The sequence below is a fragment of the Acomys russatus genome, chromosome 3 (genome assembly GCF_903995435.1).
Source record: "Acomys russatus chromosome 3, mAcoRus1.1, whole genome shotgun sequence".
Taxonomy (NCBI): Eukaryota; Metazoa; Chordata; class Mammalia; order Rodentia; family Muridae; genus Acomys; species Acomys russatus.
The window spans coordinates 58602928-58621721 of NC_067139.1; the positions used below are offsets into that span (position 1 = coordinate 58602928).

General features: G+C 52.1%; 2 protein-coding genes across 5 annotated transcripts in view; one reads left to right on the forward strand and one right to left on the reverse strand.

The window, feature by feature from the left end:
* Positions 1-6711, forward strand: part of Chdh (choline dehydrogenase) — a 29031-nt gene extending 22320 nt beyond the window's left edge. The window contains 8 exon segments of the mRNA XM_051140849.1: positions 1070-1838; positions 2521-2672; positions 3350-3479; positions 4411-4478; positions 4481-4547; positions 5011-5153; positions 5542-5644; positions 6224-6711. Coding sequence (XP_050996806.1) covers positions 1121-1838; positions 2521-2672; positions 3350-3479; positions 4411-4478; positions 4481-4547; positions 5011-5153; positions 5542-5644; positions 6224-6642 — 1800 coding nt within the window. The 5' untranslated portion in view covers positions 1070-1120 and the 3' untranslated portion in view covers positions 6643-6711.
* A 4598-nt stretch (positions 6712-11309) lies between these two features.
* Cacna1d (calcium voltage-gated channel subunit alpha1 D) overlaps positions 11310-18794 on the reverse strand; it is a 303221-nt gene continuing 295736 nt past the window's right edge. For all 4 annotated transcript variants that reach the window (XM_051140971.1, XM_051140957.1, XM_051140975.1 and 1 more), the window contains 5 exons: positions 18624-18773; positions 16870-17036; positions 14409-14530; positions 12283-12603; positions 11310-11918 (listed from right to left, as the gene is read on the reverse strand). In XM_051140971.1, coding sequence (XP_050996928.1) covers positions 11625-11918; positions 12283-12603; positions 14409-14530; positions 16870-17036; positions 18624-18773 — 1054 coding nt within the window. In that variant the 3' untranslated portion in view covers positions 11310-11624. The remainder of the gene's footprint in view (positions 11919-12282; positions 12604-14408; positions 14531-16869; positions 17037-18623; positions 18774-18794) is intronic.

The following is an 18794-nucleotide window of genomic DNA, read 5'->3' on the forward strand; positions in this document are numbered from 1 at the left end:
GGGCCATTGCTACATGGGGCCTGCAGCTGGAGATGTGGGGGCACGGGGGGGGGGGGGGGAGGCGGGACTCTGCAGCGTTCCTGCCTCAGATGCAGTGTTCAGAAGGTTCTGCCAGCCTTTTTCTCCTGTACATGCGGGCCTTCATCTGTCCCCTCCCTCTGCTTCTAGGGCAGGCCCTGGTTACCCAATACAGAGCTGAGGGAAACCTGGGGGAGGTGGGCATGGGATTTGTCACAATCTGCATCTAGGTGTGCCAAGAAAATGACAAGGGACTTTTAGCCCTTTAATGTCAGCTTCAGGGTAGACTAGAAGTTGTTGGGGTTTTTTCAGATGCTCTTGTCACCAGGAGTTCAACGGCTTACCTAGGATCTTTTCAACCTTTGCACCAGCATGTGGGGCATGGGTGAGAAAAAAGCCATCAAAAGTCATTGGCATATACCTACAAACAACATAATGTGGACTGAGCCGGTTATATTTAATTATATTATAATCTCAAAAAACAGCACTGTTTTTTAAAAAAAGCCATTGGCATTTCTCTGTTAAAGCTCTACTACTCTACAAGGTGACCTTGTAAAGTGTGGCTGTGACCCTGTGTCCTGGTGCTTCCTAGGACCTCTCAGGCTGTGAGCTCCATAGTCTTGGCCCCTCACCCTCAGTTGGTTGCTTACTTTGTCCCTCTCCATCTGGAAAGCTTCCCACCACCCCACCCCTGTGCATTTCTGTAATAAAATGCAGTGGCCTGCCTGAAATAGGGCAAACAGCCCCTTGTCTGTCGGGCCGGAAAGCCTTCCTCCCTTTCACCAGCTAGATGCAGTCTCCAAGTTCCTGTGGACATCACAGGAAAGTGGGCCAGGCACCTTCCCCCAAGCCTGTGGAGGGAGCTCCCCTCTTCCCCAACCCCTGTTCTAGACTAACATCTCCTTAATGAAATTCCTACCTCGGGTTCTAGATCCCCAGGGCAGTGGCTATCCCATGCGATGGCCTTGCCGAAGCTAGGCAGGCTCTTGGCTGTGTCAGTTCTGCATATGCTGTAGGATTCGGAGCCTTAAAGCCATCTTCCCTGTTCTAGGAAAAGAATCTTCCCACTCCTGTCTGTGGATAGAGGAACCGGGCTGGAAGCATGTGGCTGGTCCTTAGAGGCTGGAGGAGAGGATGTCTGAGCCCACGTGGAGCCCTGGCACGGGCTGTGCAGGGCCAGCCATGGCCTCCCTGTAGCCGTGCTGCTGCCAGCGCAGCTTCTGTGGGCCAGGATGAGTACAGCTTCGTGGTGGTAGGCGCAGGCTCTGCTGGCTGTGTGCTGGCCAGTCGGCTCAGTGAGGACCCCAGCTATCAAGTGCTGCTGCTGGAGGCAGGGCCCAAGGACTTGCTGATGGGGAGCAAGAGGCTCCAGTGGAAGATCCACATGCCAGCGGCCCTTGTGGCCAACCTGTGTAACGACAGGTACAACTGGTACTACTACACTGAGCCGCAGCCAGGCCTGGATGGCCGTGCACTGTACTGGCCACGAGGCCGGGTCTGGGGGGGCTCCTCATCCCTCAATGCCATGGTCTACATCCGCGGACATGCCGAGGACTATAACCGCTGGCACCGCCAAGGCGCTGAGGGTTGGGACTATGCACACTGTCTGCCCTACTTCCGCAAGGCGCAGAGACACGAGATGGGTGCCAACAGGTACCGTGGTGGTGACGGCCCACTGCATGTGTCTCGGGGCAAGACCAACCACCCCCTTCACCAGGCCTTCCTGCAGGCAACACATCAGGCTGGCTACCCTTTCACCGAAGACATGAATGGCTTCCAACAGGAGGGCTTTGGCTGGATGGACATGACCATACACCAAGGTACCAAATTTTAATTATTCCCCCCTCTAAATTAGTCACCCCTTCTGACTCCCATCATGGTCAGTAAGTGCCAAAATAAGGCTGGTGTTACATGAAAGGGAGATGCTGTCCTCCCCTACGTGTCACAGGAAACAGCCCAACTGCTTGGGCATTTGCTGAGCCTGTAGGCCATGTGGCACAGCAGAGGTGACTGCAGAGGCTCCAGGGGCCCTGCCAAGCCTGGATGGAGCAGTCAAGCCTTATAGCCACAGGTCTAGGAAGCTGAGAAGAGAGTAGGGATTTCAGTCCTGTGGTACCTATGGCCAGGACGAACATGGTGGCCTGACTTGGGGCAGGAGAGGCTGCGGAAGGGTGAAGAAACAGCTCTGTGTGATGAATGGACCGTGGTGTGGTAGAGACTTGCAAGTGAGTGAGCTGGGGCAGAAAGAGACAGTGCAAGATCACTTTGCCATCACCTCTTTGTAGATGGGGCAAATAGACACAGAGCAGGCAGTAGGGGACCTTGCTCACAGAAGGACAGAGCCAGCCACTGGGCTCTCAATCACCTGGACGGCAGGATAGGGTATCCAGATCACAGACATACCTTGAAGGCAAGCCTTGCATTGTCAAGGGCAGGATAGATTTGCTTTCTCCAGCAAATTTCTCCTGCCGAAGTAAGAGGGGACCTTGCTTTATCCCGCAGGGAAACGCTGGAGCACAGCCTGTGCCTATTTGCACCCAGCACTGAGCCGGCCCAATCTCAGGGCTGAGACCCAGGCTCTTGTGAGCAGAGTGCTGTTTGAGGGTACACGTGCAGTGGGTGTTGAGTACTACAAGAACGGCCAGAGACACGAGGTGAGTTGCCGCCTAAGGGAGGCGTGGTGACCTACAGGGGAGGAAGGGATGCTCTTGTCTCTAAGATGAGTTGACAGCTGGTAGCAGTGGCGAGATTGTCCCCGAGGTCTCACAGGACATAGAGGTCAGGAGCTCCCAACTCCGGCCACCTGCAGACTCTATGGTACCCGAGTGCCTCCATAAGCCTCTGTCTGCCACATCCACCCTTAGCACCTTCTCCATGGTTTCAGGGTTCTGGCCTGCCAGAAATCCTAAGATCAATGCTAGAAGGTTAAAAACCAACAAATGTAACCATACTATTTATACACAGTGCTTTTCTTCACTCGGTAATAAGTCAGAGACAGCCTTGTCCACCATCCCCGCTCAGGTGTTCTGGCTGTTTGTGTACTCTAGTCTATGCTACCATGTCACTTGAGCTCTGCCACCCCTGCCCTGAAGGCCCCCCGTTACTGCTACAGCTACCCCTGATAGTCATACATGGTGACTCGATGTGCCGATTGCTTTTAAGTAGCCAACCAGCAAACTCCCCCCAGGACCTGGGAGCATAGTCTCCACAGTGATGTCATTCCCCAAGGCCACGTTCTTGCAATGATTGCTAAAACTGGGTGCCTCTCCATGAGGGAGTAGAAGAGCTGGCTTTTTGAGAAGTACGACTTGTGGTCCCCTGCCTCTTCCAGGCTTATGTCAGCAAGGAGGTGATCCTGAGCGGGGGTGCCATCAACTCTCCCCAGCTGCTCATGCTCTCTGGCATTGGGAATGCAGATGACCTCAAGAAACTAGGCATCCCTGTGGTGTGCCATCTGCCTGGTGAGCCCCTCCCTGACCGCTGACCAGAGGGGAGCACTGTAGAACCCAGCAGCCCGCTGCTTGGGGTGGGGAATGTGGGGGATGTAAAAGTGTCCCATCCTTCCTATAAATCTGAGGGCCTCTGGACCTCGCTGGACACTCCTATTCCTGCACCCTGGGTCTCTATGCTACTTTCCTTCACCCTCCACCAGTCAGCCTCAGCACCCTTTGGAGAGCATCCTGTAACAGGAGTAGGGCTGAGATCAGGGGTACGAGAAGCCTAACCCCAAGGTTTACTGGTTGCTCTAAGCACAAAGGAGGCCAGCACAGGGCTCCAGAGCCACTGTGCACGTGAAGACCCGAGCTTTGTCTTGAAAACTGCCTGGGATGTCCTTGAAGGATACACTGTCTTGTTTCTTTCTACATCCTCCATATGCAAGGGGCTGGCCTCTCACAGGGAGATTTCCTTGCGAGGCCTATGGAAGTGGTCTGTACCTTAACTGCTCGGTGTGCCCCAGAGATTGAATGAACTTAAGTACTGCCTGCCTAGCATGCTGGGCCTGCTGCTTCCTTCAGCTGACCAGGGGAGATGATGAGGCTGACAATTACCTACCTGGACCACAAACAGTTGACACTTACTACGCAGCACCTGTTGTCATTGTGGGCCCTGTCCTTGGAGGGTGCTGCTGAGGAGTGCTAGTCAAGGGTACCCAAGTGGCTGCTGTGGAGGGAGTGACAGAGCAGGTGGCTTTAGCAGCATTTAAGAAGGACCAAACTTGTCTACTAGAGCAGAAGTGTAGTGTCTTGGGCAAACAACTTCTAAGCTGGGGCCAGTGCAGGCAGGTGTCCTAAAGATACCTAAAAGGTAAGTGGAATGCAGAGAAGTTTCCAAAAGCAGGGGCTCGCCCCTGCGTTAGCCATCTTTTTTTCTAACCACTCCTTCCTCCGCCAGGAGTTGGCCAGAACCTGCAAGACCACCTGGAGATCTACATTCAACAGGCATGCACACAGCCCATCACCCTCTCCACGCGGCCCAGAAGCCTCTGCGGAAGATCTGCATCGGTCTGGAGTGGCTCTGGAGGTTTACAGGTGAGCCTGCCTCCCAGTAAACTTGGTGGCTATGGTCTCTGGGCATCATAGATTTCTTCCTAAAGAGCTTCACATTGCTAGGCATAAAGCTGATGGCAATTACCCAAGCCCGTTTTCCTGTCTGCAAGGTGAGGGTACAAAGGTCCTGTCTGGCAGGCCACCATGAGGGGACAAGAGGCCGTAGCACATGTCAAGGAGGACCTTGATCAAGGTGACACCTATAGAGCAGGATGGTGGAAGGGCTCATAAAGCAGGTGCCCTTTGCAGACCTGAAGCCCCTCACTTAGCATTCAGCTGGTATTTTAAAGTGGCCGCCTGGAGAAAGAAGAAAGTGATGGACAAACCTGGATGTCAAGCCCCAAGCCCAGGTCAACAGGCAGAGGGGAGAAGAGGGACACTGGGAACAGGTGGTCCCCATGCCATATTCTGACCGACTCTTCTGTTGCCCTCATGGGACCTTCAGGAGATGGAGCCACCGCCCATCTTGAGACAGGAGGGTTCATCCGCAGCCGGCCTGGGGTCCCCCATCCGGACATCCAGTTCCACTTCCTGCCATCACAAGTGATTGACCATGGGCGGAAACCCACCCAGCAGGATGCTTACCAGGTATGCAGAGAGCCATGGCCTGAGACTCTGCCTTCCTGCTTCTGCATTAGAATAGATTTCCATGGTGTTATCTGCCCTACTATGTAAACCGTCATTTGGTACTCTGCCCCCACTGGCTTCTGGCTGGCTGGGAAAGGAAAAAGAACCTAAACCTTACCCAAGGGAGAGAGGCCAGGAGTCAGCCCGCAGGCTCATCCCATGAAAGTCTCAGACAAAGAAGTAAAGGGCAGACAGGGGACGGAGTGGTGGGAAGAGGGTCTGACGCTAAACCCTGTGTGCTCTACACTGAATGCTGAGTCCCCACCCATGGGGATCCTGGGGCTGTTCTGAGTTTCCAAGTTGTAGTGAATGGAGATTGTTTGAAACTGTTTTCTCCGGACCTTTCTAGGTACACGTGGGACCCATGAGGGGCACAAGTGTGGGCTGGCTCAAACTGAGAAGTGCCAACCCTCGGGACCACCCTGTGATTCATCCTAACTACTTGTCAACAGGTAACGCGGGAGCTCCATTTGTATCTCCTGGGCCCGGCATAGAATTCGGGAATTTTTATAGGGTTCCTGTTTGTCCCTAATCCTTACTCTTCTCCGTCCTATTTCCTAGCACTGGGGTTGTCCTCAGTTCTGGGCCACACGAGGTGGCCTGGGGCCTCACTTTGCACAGCAGGACAGGGGTACCGCTCTTAGACGCACCTGCAGAGGAACAGGCACCAGGCCTGCGCCTACTACCTGCCTGGCCTTTCCTGCTCTTACTTGCAGCATCCCCAGGCCTGCCTCCCTGCATTCAGCAAACATACTCACACCTTTGACAGCCATGGCACGGGAGTTTGACAGCCACATGGAAGTAGAGACAGATTGTGTATCTTTACCAACAGTTTACAGGCGCCAGGCCTCAGACTCAAACCTGGGACTCTTGGCACCGTGTGTCTAGGATGCTTGGTTACCAGTAACTAACTGCCTCTGGGAAGGTGACAGCACATGTAGCTTGGTTCTCCATGCCCCTGGTCTTTGGCCCCTGGTTCGACTTGACCAGCAGAGTAAGAGAAGGGTCCCTTGTTTATTTCCCCTCCACAGAAACCGATGTCGAGGAGTTCCGTCAATGTGTGCGGCTGACCAGAGAAATTTTTGCACAGGAAGCCTTGGCTCCCTTCCGGGGCAAAGAGCTGCAGCCCGGAAGCCACATCCAGTCGGACAAAGAGATAGATGCCTTTGTGCGGGCGAAAGCAGACAGTGCTTACCACCCCTCCTGTACCTGTAAGATGGGCCAGCCCTCCGACCCCACTGCTGTGGTCGACCTGCAAACCAGGGTCCTGGGGGTTGAAAACCTGAGAGTCGTCGATGCCTCCATCATGCCCAGTGTGGTCAGCGGCAACCTGAACGCTCCCACAATAATGATTGCAGAGAAAGCGGCTGATATTATTAAGGGGTACCCTGCACTCTGGGACAAGGATGTTCCTGTCTACAAGCCCCAGACTCTGGCCACCCAGCGTTAAGGGACTGCTTGAGGCAAATCCCTCTTGCAGTGTTTCTCTGGGGGCCCTCTGAAAAAGGCTAGCATATAAGCTCCCGACCTCCTGGGGTTAAAAGGGAGGTTAACTCTTGCCATGATTTTGTCTCTTCTGTCCTCCAGCCATGTTCTGCTGCTAGGAATGGAACTATCCTTTCCCGGGTCTCCCACCTAAGGCCATTTCTGCAAAGGCAGGGTGGTTGAACTGGCCTGGGCTCTCCAACGAAGCTTTAGCTGAGGCCAAGAGCCAGGCAGAAGCTCAGCCAGAGCTGGCACCTGAGCTCACGTCCCTGGTTAGAGGGAAGGGCAGCCAGCTGGAGGGTACTTTCTCGGCTTCACTTCTCTCCAACTTGACTCAAATCTGAAGAGTGGGGTACAGGAAAGGGGGCTCGGGTAGGCTGCGTAACTCATGCCTACCTCTCTGGTTCTGGTTCTGACAAAACTGTTCTAGATGAGAGGCTTGCAGGATATTGTTCAAGAAAGGGCCATTTTGACCTTACTGCCAAGGATTTCATTATTTAACCCTTAACATAAAATTATAGGAATACAGAGCCAGTCCCACATACCAGGTCACTACTGAATGCCAAGGACATGAGCCTAAGGGGACCGTTCACAGTGGCCCTGGAAGTGGCCCAGGCAACCCTGCAGTCAGGCCCCTGGTGATTTCTTATTCTCTAGACATGGGAACAGACAACATGGCACCTAGGCTGATGGAGAACAGCAAAGTACAATGGAGTGAAAGATAAATCAGTCGGTATCTGAGTCTTGGGTGGGAGGGGGGCAGGTGCCACCTCAGTGATCTGTAACTCCTTCCTGATTTCAATGTGATCCAGTAACATGTTTCTGAGCCAAGATGCCGCATCCTGTTTTTACAAGAGAATTGAAGACCAATTTCTGAAGCTGTCTGAAGCCACCATCTGTAGTGGGGAAGAAAAGGATCACTGCACAGAAGCCTGCATTGCTGAGCCAAGAATGGAGCGTGAATATCAGGGCTCCACTAGTACTGCCTGGGAGGGACGTGAGCTGCCTTCTGGACTGCTGAGTCCAGAGAAAGACCCTTCCAAAGGTTAAACAAGGGGTATAAACCACTATGTTTGCTTTGAAACCCAGGCGGCTCATGTTTCATCTTACTTGCAACTTGGCCCCTTCCCCGCCTTTTCCTGTTCAAAAGGAAGCTCAAGAAAGAAAATCCTAGGCCTGTCAGGAGATTTTCAGAGAGCAGGTGTCACACAGTCATTCATAGCATCCTTAGCAGTGTAGGCTCCATCCCTGGGAGGGAGACAAACTCTGGCATGCATGCTCCTCAGACAGATCCAAGTGTTTCTCTTACTTTGGCATACCAAGACCTGGTCCACATGTTGATGTGACTTAGCCACATAATGAAAAAGACTTCCTGGAGGCAAGAAGTGCATGTTATATGCACAGAACTCACAGATGGTATCGGGGTCCTTGCTGAAGCCCTGATGGCTGCTGCTCTTTGCATCCCAAGCAGAACAGCTGAACATACAGCACAGTCCCGCCTGCAGTGTCTGGGCCAAATGCCAGGGCTGCCTGCAAGTCCCAGTGCCACCAGGAAGCCAGAATGATGCAAGTTTGCGTTGGTTATAAAGTGAGGCTCACACACTGAGTCTCATGGGCACAGACTCATTAGCTAAATAGGGTCCTTGGTAAGGGGCCTGTAATACCTAAAACATGGAAGGCCATATGTTTCCAAAACTGGTGCACACACACCTAGCAGGCATATGGCCCAGGGTTGACCCCCAGCATTAAAAGCTGCACATGTGCCCAGAGCTGTGTGTGGGACCCTGCTGTGTTGGTGGAACTTGGGCCTATCTCTCACTGTTGGCCGACTGTGTTCGTGACATGGTAATAGGTCATACAGGGAGACAGGAACAACTTGCCAGCAGGCGGTGGGAGCATTGTAACATACAAGCCCTTCTGCCCCAGTGCCAGCTGCACAGTAATTTCCATAAATTCAAATAGTTTCTTCTCACCCACCACACCACATCCCTCAGGCCCCAAGATTTTTCATATTTCCACTGATAAACTACCACAATATCAAATCTAATGCAAAGATTTTTGTATCTTCAAAATTGGGGGGGGGGGGCTATGACCTACTCCTAGGCCCTAGCTGGTGGCCTGGGTGGCCCCTTCTGGTTGGCCTGCCACCTCACTGTATATTTTTCTACCACTCACCTCGCCTTGTTCTGATATCAGAAGCCAGAGACTGAGAGCCTCCCTGCTTCCCACAAAACAGCTGGAGTGGTTTGTGGGGGGTGGGGGGGCCACCTATGATGTGGTACTGTTTTTTACAAGTTAAACCAACCCCAACACTCCATCCCCCCCACCCCCAATAAATGCAGACAGCATCTTAGATGGTAAAGAAGCTCACAGCATGAAATAAAACTGGTCTGGCTTGAGACCTGGGCCACTGTAAGCAGGCGGTGCTCCCAGCTCTATTCTCAAGTGGCTAGGGCTACACCCTCAAAGTGCACCCTCTTGAGCTGGGGGAGGGGGATCTACATACCTAACGGATATTCCAAATGAGGTTCTTACTGTTGGTTAGCAGATCATAGTAATTTCCACATTTCCTAATGTCGTTAAAAACATGAGCTTAAACTAAATGCACTATTCCAGAGAACGTGAAATCATTTAGGGGGTGGGGTGAGGTAGGGAAGCCAAAAAGCAGAAGCATTTAGTCTTAAAACTTCCTTTGGGGGGGGGTGTTAAAAAACATGCTCTACAACTTCAAATTTTTCTTACAAAGAGAAATTTAATATCAGATGAGAGGTTGAATCAGGCTTAAAGCAGACATACTGGGAAGTGGTGCTGCCTCAGAAGCCAGGCAGCTGTGATGGGCTCACTCTGGGGAAGGTAATCACCCACTCCCGAGCACACGGTGTGAACTGCTGATGTTAAGTTGCACGGTCAGACAGACAGACACCCAGCAAGACAGAGTTCAACGGAAATGCTGATGGCAGTTTAGCCCTTTAGGAGAACAGCGCTCTCTGAGCTGGTGTGAAGTCACTGCCAGCCTCGGGGGAGTCCGAGGGCAGAAAAAGCTGCCTGAAGCTCTCAGGGCAGAGCCAGCTGTGTGAAGAGAGCTCCCCATACAATGAAATTAGTACACAGTTTATTCTGAAGAACATTTTGCATTTTAATTTAAAAAAGGCCTTATGTCAGGAAATAGTCATTTACAAACCTTTGAAGTGATTTTTTTTCCCTGCATCTGGAGTAAGAACGTCTTCAGAAGAGGTTGTGAGGTCTTTATGACAAAATTTATTTACAAAAAAAAAAAAATTGTTCCCACAGGTTGACTGTGTACTAGTTAAAAATTTTGAACCCAAACTGCTACCTGTATTTTTAATTGCAGAGAACCCTTAGCAAAGTAATGGGATGACGTCACAGGCCTACTGACAGAAAGGGAAGTAATGGGATGATGTCACAGGCCTACTGACAGAAAGGGAAGTAATGGGATGACGTCACAGGCCTACTGACAGGGAAGCCTTGACAGGTCCAATGACCCCAAAGCTCACAGTCCCCAGGCGTGCAGTCAGAGTGCGTGTGCTCTCATGAGAACTTCAGCCCTCATTAGTTTTGTATAACAGCTCTCCAAGAGCACACACTGCAGAGCAGCCGTGCAAGGCAACAGGGCTCTGTACAGACCCCAACATTCATAGGTGGCCACAGTGCTCCCCTCTCCCCCCACGCCAGTACCTCATATTTCTTAAGCATCCTTGGGGATGTGAGCAGATGTGCGTCATTCACTCCAGCATCAGAGACCCAGAAGTATCCTGCATGGGCAGCTGAGGAAGCCAGACCAGTGGATGCCACTGGGCCGAGTAGCCAGCTGGACCTGCTATATAACTGACCAGAGAATTATTAAAGTGAAACCAAACCAAAGGCAGTTGCAACCCATGTGGATACAAGGTACAGTACAAAATCATAGAACCCAAAGAAAAGACTGCAAGTAGTCAACTCGGTATCTTATGTAAAGATAGGTTTATAGTGACTCAAAATATTTTAGAAAAAATTCTGAAGTGTCAAGTTCTTTTGAAGTTTCTCCTCCAAAAGGTTCTTCTGCTGAATATGTGAGAACTGGCTCTAATTCTCCTAGTTCTGTTTAGCCCAAGTAAAAATACTAATAATTTCTAGATTTTGGCGGGAAACTACAATTGTTAGGACCCGTGGATATTGCTGCAGTTCAAATACGGAACGATAATTACAAAATATAGACCATCTCTTTACAAATACAAATTGTATATTACAAGTCATGTACAGTAAATCTATAATTTTTAAACAAACTAACATATCTAAGTTTTACCTGGTTTGCAAGTGCGGTACTCTTCCAGTCTACAGTGTGACAGAACTGGCCGTCTGAGTGATGGTCTCCTATGTAAACTGGCATCGCTTAGCAAAACTGTCCGGTCCCACTCCCCTTGTCATGGTCACTAGTGGCTGGGCTCTGATGTGTACCATTCAAAACAGCTGCACAGGAACCAGGAAGCAGTGTGTTGGGGGAGGGGGTTCAGAAATGGATATGCTGGGCCCAGTGAGGGTCAGATATGCTAGACTGATGGCTGAGGTAATGACACAGGTGTGGTGACTGTCATCACCTTTAACCTTCCTCTCTCCTGTCTTCAGGCAAGTGGGTGTGAGATGTGGACTCCTGGGCAGCCCTTCCGGCTTCTCTGCAAGCCGGGCTGCCCTCCTCACCCATCCTCTCAAGGGGCCAGACACACGTTAGTCTTCTGAGGCTGGGCCTGAGTATGTGGCATACCACATGCTTGGCCACTCAGAACCTGTTCCTACCAGGTTTATGGCTTCCGTGAGGCATGGTAGCGCTTGTACAAAATTCTAATTGAGCATCTGTCTCCCAACCAGTGCCTAACCTTTCCTAACTATGAGGCACTTTATCCTTGGCCCTCCTGTGCCGTCTCAGGCTGGAGCCAGCCTGCCCTCACTGGGCTACAATGTGGTGATGCAGATCATTTCATCTGCCAGGTCCTCTTCCTCTCGCCCAGGGTCTGGCTCTTCATCACTGTAGCCAGGACCAAAGTCCTGGAGTTCATAGTCCTGGCGGTGTGCGCCGGGGCCCATGTCCCCATTGGCTCGAGGACACACGCTGCCGTTGAGCAAAGTGCTGGCTGCACTCTCCATCTCGTCTATGGTTAGGTCACAGGCGTCGGCAATTTCATGTTTTGTTGCTGATACAAATTTTGGATCCCTTGCATAGCGCCCCAAGCCTTCAGATATCAGGACCTGCACGGGAAAGAGGATCGGCAGTATGAGTGGAAAGGTCTGCTTCGGCTCTTACCGCATGGCATGCTTTAGGGAGTCCATCAGCCACTCCTGCTAGACTTGACACCACGTGACACTAACTGCAAATAACTCCAGCTCTGGCCATGGATGAGCAAGAGCAGCACAGGCTGGTAAGATGATGGGACTCTTTGACAGGGCTTGGCAGTGCCAGCTGGTTTTCACCCAGGTCTTAAACACCACACCTGCTCCTGAGAAGAGGCCACCCTCAGGCGATGTGGCTTCAGAGCATACCCACCATGTCGCCACTGCTCCCTCCCCAAGGAAGGGCAGGCGGTTCTGTTTCTGTTGCTGCACCCATACTCACTGCCTCCACCAGGCTGTCCGCGCTCCTTTGCTTGTCACTGTTTTTGTTCCGGAAGCTGCTGGGGACAGTCAGGCTGGCTGCTGTGAAAGTCCTATAGGAGATGTCGGGCTCATCTGTGTACCAGGAACTGCGGTGTAGGGATGGCAGGCTGCCATTGACCTGGTCCAGAGACTCTGATCCATCCACCTGGATCAAGGGAGTGTAGCATGGGGTCCAGTCCCGGTATGGAGGGGTTGCTGGAGGGGTGGCCCACGACCGTGTAGAGTGGCTTGGTGAGTACTTCTGAGCTTTACTGGAATCAAGGCCTGCAACAGCCATGATCTGAGGAGGGAAACAGAAAGAAGGAAGTCTCAGCAGTCTGAGCCTTGGCCCCAAGTCTGCCTTGTGGCTGGCTGCTGTGCAGGGCTGCCTCTCAGAATGCTGGGGAAAGATGCTAGTGCAGCAGAGAAAGCTCAGGAAGCTGGCAGAGGAGCTGGGGCCTCCTAGCAGTGATTTTCCTTTTCCTCAAAGCCATGAGGCATTCTCCATGACTGTGCTGTCAGCTGCTGACTCACATGGTTGTGTCAGGATGAGGAAGAACTGGGACGGAGAATACGTGGGGTACATGAACACACCTACGCAGGGTCTCTCTGGGCTTCAGCACTGAAGCACACTTTAAGAAATCCACGGACGGACTGTGGCCCATTCCCCTCCGCTCTAGCGCCACTCATCCTGCAGTGAGCGTTCTGTCTGCCCTGAAACGCTGGGCACAGCCTTGGTTCTCACATGGCCTCCGTGGGAGAGCCACCTTGAGATGTCTACTGATACTTGTTTACACTGACATTGTAGTTGTAGCCAAAGAATCCAGGAAAACCTAGGCCATTGGCTGAGACAAGACCTGGGCGTGTAGCTGGTGGGTCACGGGCCCCTTAGAGACTGCCTTGACTGGCATCTAGTGATCTGGGCTTTCAAAAAGTTCAACTTCTGCCAGGTATGGTGGCGCGCGCCTTTAATCCCAACACTTGGGAGGCAGAGGCAGGCGGATCACTGTGAGTTCGAGGCCAGCCTGGTCTACAAAGCGAGTCCAGGACAGCCAGGGCTAGACAGAGAAACCCTGCCCCCAAAAAACCAAAAACAAACAAAAAATTTGACTTTCTTCCATGATGATACGGGCAAATGGGCTCAGTGGTTAAGAACACTGACTTGTCTTCCAGAGGACCCAGGTTCAATTCCCAGACTGCACGTGGTAGTTTACAGCCATCTGTCAGTCTAGTTCTGGGGATATGATGCCTTCTAAACCCCAAGGGGACCAGACATGCATGTGGTGAGCATACATACATGCAGGCAAAAGAAAAAATAACTCCAATTTTTTTGGGGGGAGGGTAGTTTTCAAGACAGGGTTTCTCTGTGTAGCCTTGGCTGTTCTAGATTCACTGTGTTGACCAGGCTGGCCTCTAACTCACAGTGATCCTCCTGCCTCTGCCTCCTGAGTGCTCCAAATCAGTTTTTTTTTTTTTAAGTGCGGCAGAGGCGACTAAAAAACCTGCAATGGCCACTGAGTGCTAATGGGTTCAGAGCCTGGGGTCAGAACCTCAGAGACCTGTGTCTGTTAGCTGGCTGGATGCAAGTTTCTGGCATTCTCCCTTGATCAACCACTCCACACAGCATCTCTGATGAGAAATACACACACACACATGTATGAACATGTGTATTCATATGTATACACATATGCAATGCATGTTTGCATACATACATCTATCCTTACACCTCAGGGGAATGGGTGCTGGGCTTTGGTTCAGTTGCAGGTCTTGTGGGCTGGTAGCCCCCTTAACCCACAGAGGAAAGTTACCCGCTCTATGACCACAGGGCCCATGTGCAGGAAATTGCCCAAGTAGCTCAATGGAGGAACCACCTCTCTGGGGAAATACTTGGTAGCAGCAGGCATTACTGGGAATCTTACAAGTGGCCGCACTGCCTTAATTTGGACTGCACCAGCCCCAGTGTTCTCTGACAGGAAGCATGGGATCTAAGCCCAGTTCACCCTTGCTGCATGTGGAACTCCAGCAGGATGGGCCCTGGGGGGTCTACCAGGGAAGAGAGTGCATCCCAGGTGGGGCCCTGGCAAGGGTAAGGCCAGAGTGGCTCACCTGCTGCTGCATCAGGTGCAGGGGCAGGGCAGCGCGGTGAGGCAGGGCAGGTGATGGAAGGACATCATCTTGGCTGCTTTGCCTTCGCAGACACTCAAAGTTGAAGGAGGACCTCCGATGGGCTGAGAAGTGAGAGCACATGATTCATGGTGATGTAAGTCCTGGCTGGACGCTGCGTCTCAAGAGTCAGGACCACTCCCTGAGGGGTTTAAGCAAGGAGCCCAGGAAGAAGCAGGCCTCCTGTCTCATTCAAGAGAAACAACTACACCTTCCCCCAACTAGGGATGGGAGGACTAAAGGGAGCAACCTAGCTGTGAGATGTTTCTATGACGTAGCAATGAATCACTTTCCAAATGTTTGCCTGCTCTCAGGTAGCCCAGGGGAATCTGTGCTGAGTCACGAGCCCTGGGATGTATTGCAGAGATCCACTCTAGAATCTTAGACATCCCACGTTACCCTAGCTCTGCCTTCCAAACCCTCTGCCTCTTTCTGCAGTCCCCAAACTCGGGCCTCTAATTTAAGTGAGAGATTCAGCTGATCCAGCTTAACCAGGCAAAACAGCCAAATTCTTTGCTTGGAAAAACCTGCCTTCCCTAGCCTAGATGTGGGCACATCTAAGACCCGGCCATGAGCTCAGCACTTGCAGACAGAGGCTCGCCGATGACCCACAGCTTTCGGATTTATAGAACATCAGGCTCAGAGTTCTGGGGTCCTTTGGCAAAGCCAGTGGGGTCCTAGAAGCTCTTCCACTCCATCATAGACTTCAGGGAGCCCAATCCGTGCTTTGCTTTGATCTGACTGCACTTTCTGAGTTGCTGGGCATTCGTTCTTAGCCCAGTAAAATCCAGCATGACCTTGGTTCACGTATGGGAGATCCTCAGGGACTGGCCCAAAGACGCCTCTCAGACATCTTGGACTTCACAAAAAGCTTTACAGACAGGTCTGCAGTGAAAAACAGGCCAAGACCTTGGGTGGCAATGGCCAGTGGAGTTAAGGCAGAGTCAGACCTATACTCAGGACCAGTGATCACTGAGGAGTGTGCTGGGGCCTCCCAGATGAGCTGCCATTGCTCATAATGCAAGCTACTCCTTGCCTGATAACCAGTGTAACCACAGAACATGGGACTCTAGACTCCAAGACCTGGATAGGCCAGCCGTTCGGAACTGGAGGGAAAACAACCCTGTCCACACATTCAGGATCTTCCTCTAAAATAAGTCCCAGGTCACTTGATCCAGGGAGCTCTGCATTGCAGTCCCTGGAAGACATGGCTTCCATCTGCCCTCACCCACTCCCATTGGCTAAGAATACAGGCCAGTGTAGCAAGCTGTTCTCCCGGCTCCAGGTCTGCAAACTGGACAGCAGAGCCAATGCCCTTCCAGGTGAAGATGGTAACTGGCTCTCCCTGGCCAGGCTGGGCCCGGGAACAGGGCACTCAAGTGTTCCCTAGGCTGAGTGGGTTGGGGGAATAAGTGAAGATAAAGACCTGAAGAAGGAAGCAGGAACCAAAGGGCAACAGACCTCTGCCAAGCCTCACTTACACCTGTTTCCTTTGGTATTACGGCAGGTGGGGAGGGCGCAGGCTTTCACTCAGCAGCATGTGTTTAGGGCTAATTAAATATTAAGCACTCCACTGGATGTGACTTTACTCCCAGCAGGCTGTGCCAGCTGGAGTGGGACACGGCCAGCCTGTCCTTTCCTGTATGCACAGCCACGTTTGGGAGCTCCTGTGTTTCAACTGCTTTTGGTTACTAAACAGAATCCTCAACAACGCTTCATTCCTCAGAAACATAAGGGATGGATATTCTCAAGTATCACAGAGCACCCACACTTGCAAACTTCAGCCTCCCTCCCAGGGGTTGGGAGAAGCTTGGGGATAGCCATGGCTTCAGGAGAAAGGAGAGTCCCGCTTTTCTCCGGGCCAGCAGAAGAGGCCTGCTCCTTCTGGAGGTCGGCCAAGGCCCCATACTGCCCCGTGGACAGAAGGCAATGGCAGATCTGAAGCAATGCCGGAGAGAGGGAAGGAAGAGGGAGGAGGGGCAGGTCTGTCGGAGGCAGGGGTCCTTAAGATGGTCCTGGGCCCCTGTAAACTCTGTATCTAAATTCACCCTTCCCCACAGAGGCTCAGTTTCCCCACTGTGAAGTGACAGAATTGGGCTGACTATATGAGTCTCAGAGTAGACACAAGCTCAAAGGCAATACCTGCCCTGCCACAAAAAGCCTCTTCCTGGATTTGTGTGAATGTTTGGGGCCACACCCCGCCTCTCTCTGTTCTCTGGAAGAGCCAGTTTTGGGGGTATAGACACCACACAGGAAGGCACTGTCTGTAGGGTACACTGGCTGGTCTTAGGAGTTAGCTGGATCGCCCTGGGAGCACAGCAGCATCATTCATCCCAGGGGTAGGACGAATGCAGACATGGTGCCTTCTGAGAGGCTTCACCCTAAACAAGAAAGCTGGCCTCACATGGTGGGGTGGGAGGTAGAAGGCGTCTCCTCGGAGATCTCCGTGAATCGTAGCCAATAGGTGAATCATCATCTTCCAAGAAACCTTGGGGGTGATGGTAGCCTTGGGGCCTCTCAAAGTCCATGGAGCTGCCTGGGTAATAGCTGTTGTAATAGCTGTAGTTTTGCCTGTCAGTTGGCAAGAGAAAAACGAGAAGGTGCATATGAGGTTCTGGCCAACAAGCCTTGACCTAGCTCTGACAAGCTTCATGGTGGAGAGCAAGGACCACCTCGGGCAACTGGGGGAGGAGGCTTGTGGTAAGCCACACTATAGTTGTTTTCATGCCCAGGCAGGCACAGGCCCAAGGCACATGGTGATCACACAGACCTTGTCAGCCTGGCTGCCTTTTATTCATCTCCCAGAGACCATTGTCCCAAAAACCTGCTCTCTCCAGGTACCTGGCAGGACATGATTGTTTAGAGAACTCCATCAGCAGGCAGGCAGGCAGGCAGGCTCGGTACAATGTGAGAAACAGGGGAGGCCATGGTGGGCTCCATGGTCGGGCTCTCCTCTGAGGGGCATGATTCAATTCCAAGAAAAGCAAATGAAAAGCCTTGCCTGTTGCCGCTGTTAAGGTAGACTGAGGCCAGCAGGGGTGGCTAAGGACCTGGGAGGAAGAATCCTCAGAAGTGGGAGTCACAGGTCCATTTGGCTCTAAACTAGTGAATGTGGAAGTTGGACATTGGGGAGAGCTGATGGGAAAGGGTCTGTCAGCGCACAGGGAAGGGTCAGGCTGTGTCTCAGGTGCCAGACATGGCCTCACCATAGCACCAGGTCAAGTTCATGGCCCTGGCTGGAGTGACCTAAGACAGTGATCTTAGGTCAGGGAAGATGGGTGGGAGGTGATTTTTGTCCTCCTGCACTGGCTGTAATGTCCTAAAGCAGAGTGACTAATTTAAAAAAAAAATAATATTTATTTATTTTTATCTTCTATATGAGTGTTTTGTGTGCTTTGTGCATGAGCAGCAGGAGGCATCAGAGCCCCATGGAACTGGAGTGAGTGACAGTTGTGAGCGGCCATGCGGCTGCTACAAAGTGACCCTGGGTCCTCTGCAAGCACAACAAGTGCTTTTCATCCCTGAGCTGTGTCTCCAGCCCTGAAGAAGGCCTGTGCTGGCCAGCAGCGTTCTTTCTGCAGGACAAAAGTTGGGAGAGGTACCTCTGCTTGAGGGAAGTTGTTCTAACCTCTTGTCCCCTTGCCCTCAGGAAAGACCCTTTAATTGGAGCAGGAAGCAGGGGCTGATCGCTGAGACCCTAGATAAGCTGCTGTGCCAACACAGACAAGGTTGGTGTTCCCAAGTCAGCTAATAAAAACTCATCTCTCAAAAAAAAAAAAAAAAAAAAAAAAAAGAGAACTCATCTCTCAGGCCAGGTGTGGTGGCACACACCTTTAATCCCAGCACTTGGGAGGTGGAGGCAGGCAGATCTCTGTGAGTTCAAGGCCAGCCTGGTCTACATAATGAGTTCCAGGACAGCCAGGGCTAAGTAGAGAGGCCCTGTCTCAAAATGCCCACCCCCCTAAGAAGAACTCATCTCTGAAATGACAGGGGTCTGTCAGCCATGGCAGGTCTGGTTCCCAGGTCCAGAGCCCTTGCTGAGGGTCTCCAAGGCCCCTGGTGACATAAGGTAAGCTTGATGTTTGGAGGAATCCTAAGCAGGAGCAGATGGAGTTGGGGGAGGGCTGGTCTGAGCTCAGCCCAGGCTGAGCCCCTCACCTGCTCCAGGTGGGAGAGCTGTCGTCCTCACAGCACTCCTCGCTACTGAAATACTCCTGTTCCCCTAAGCAGCGGGGATCTCGGAAGTAGCCGTGTATCTCAGGGTCTTCGCGACAAATAGTTGGAAGCTGTTCATCTCCGGACTCAGACCTGCAGTTGGGAAAGAGATCT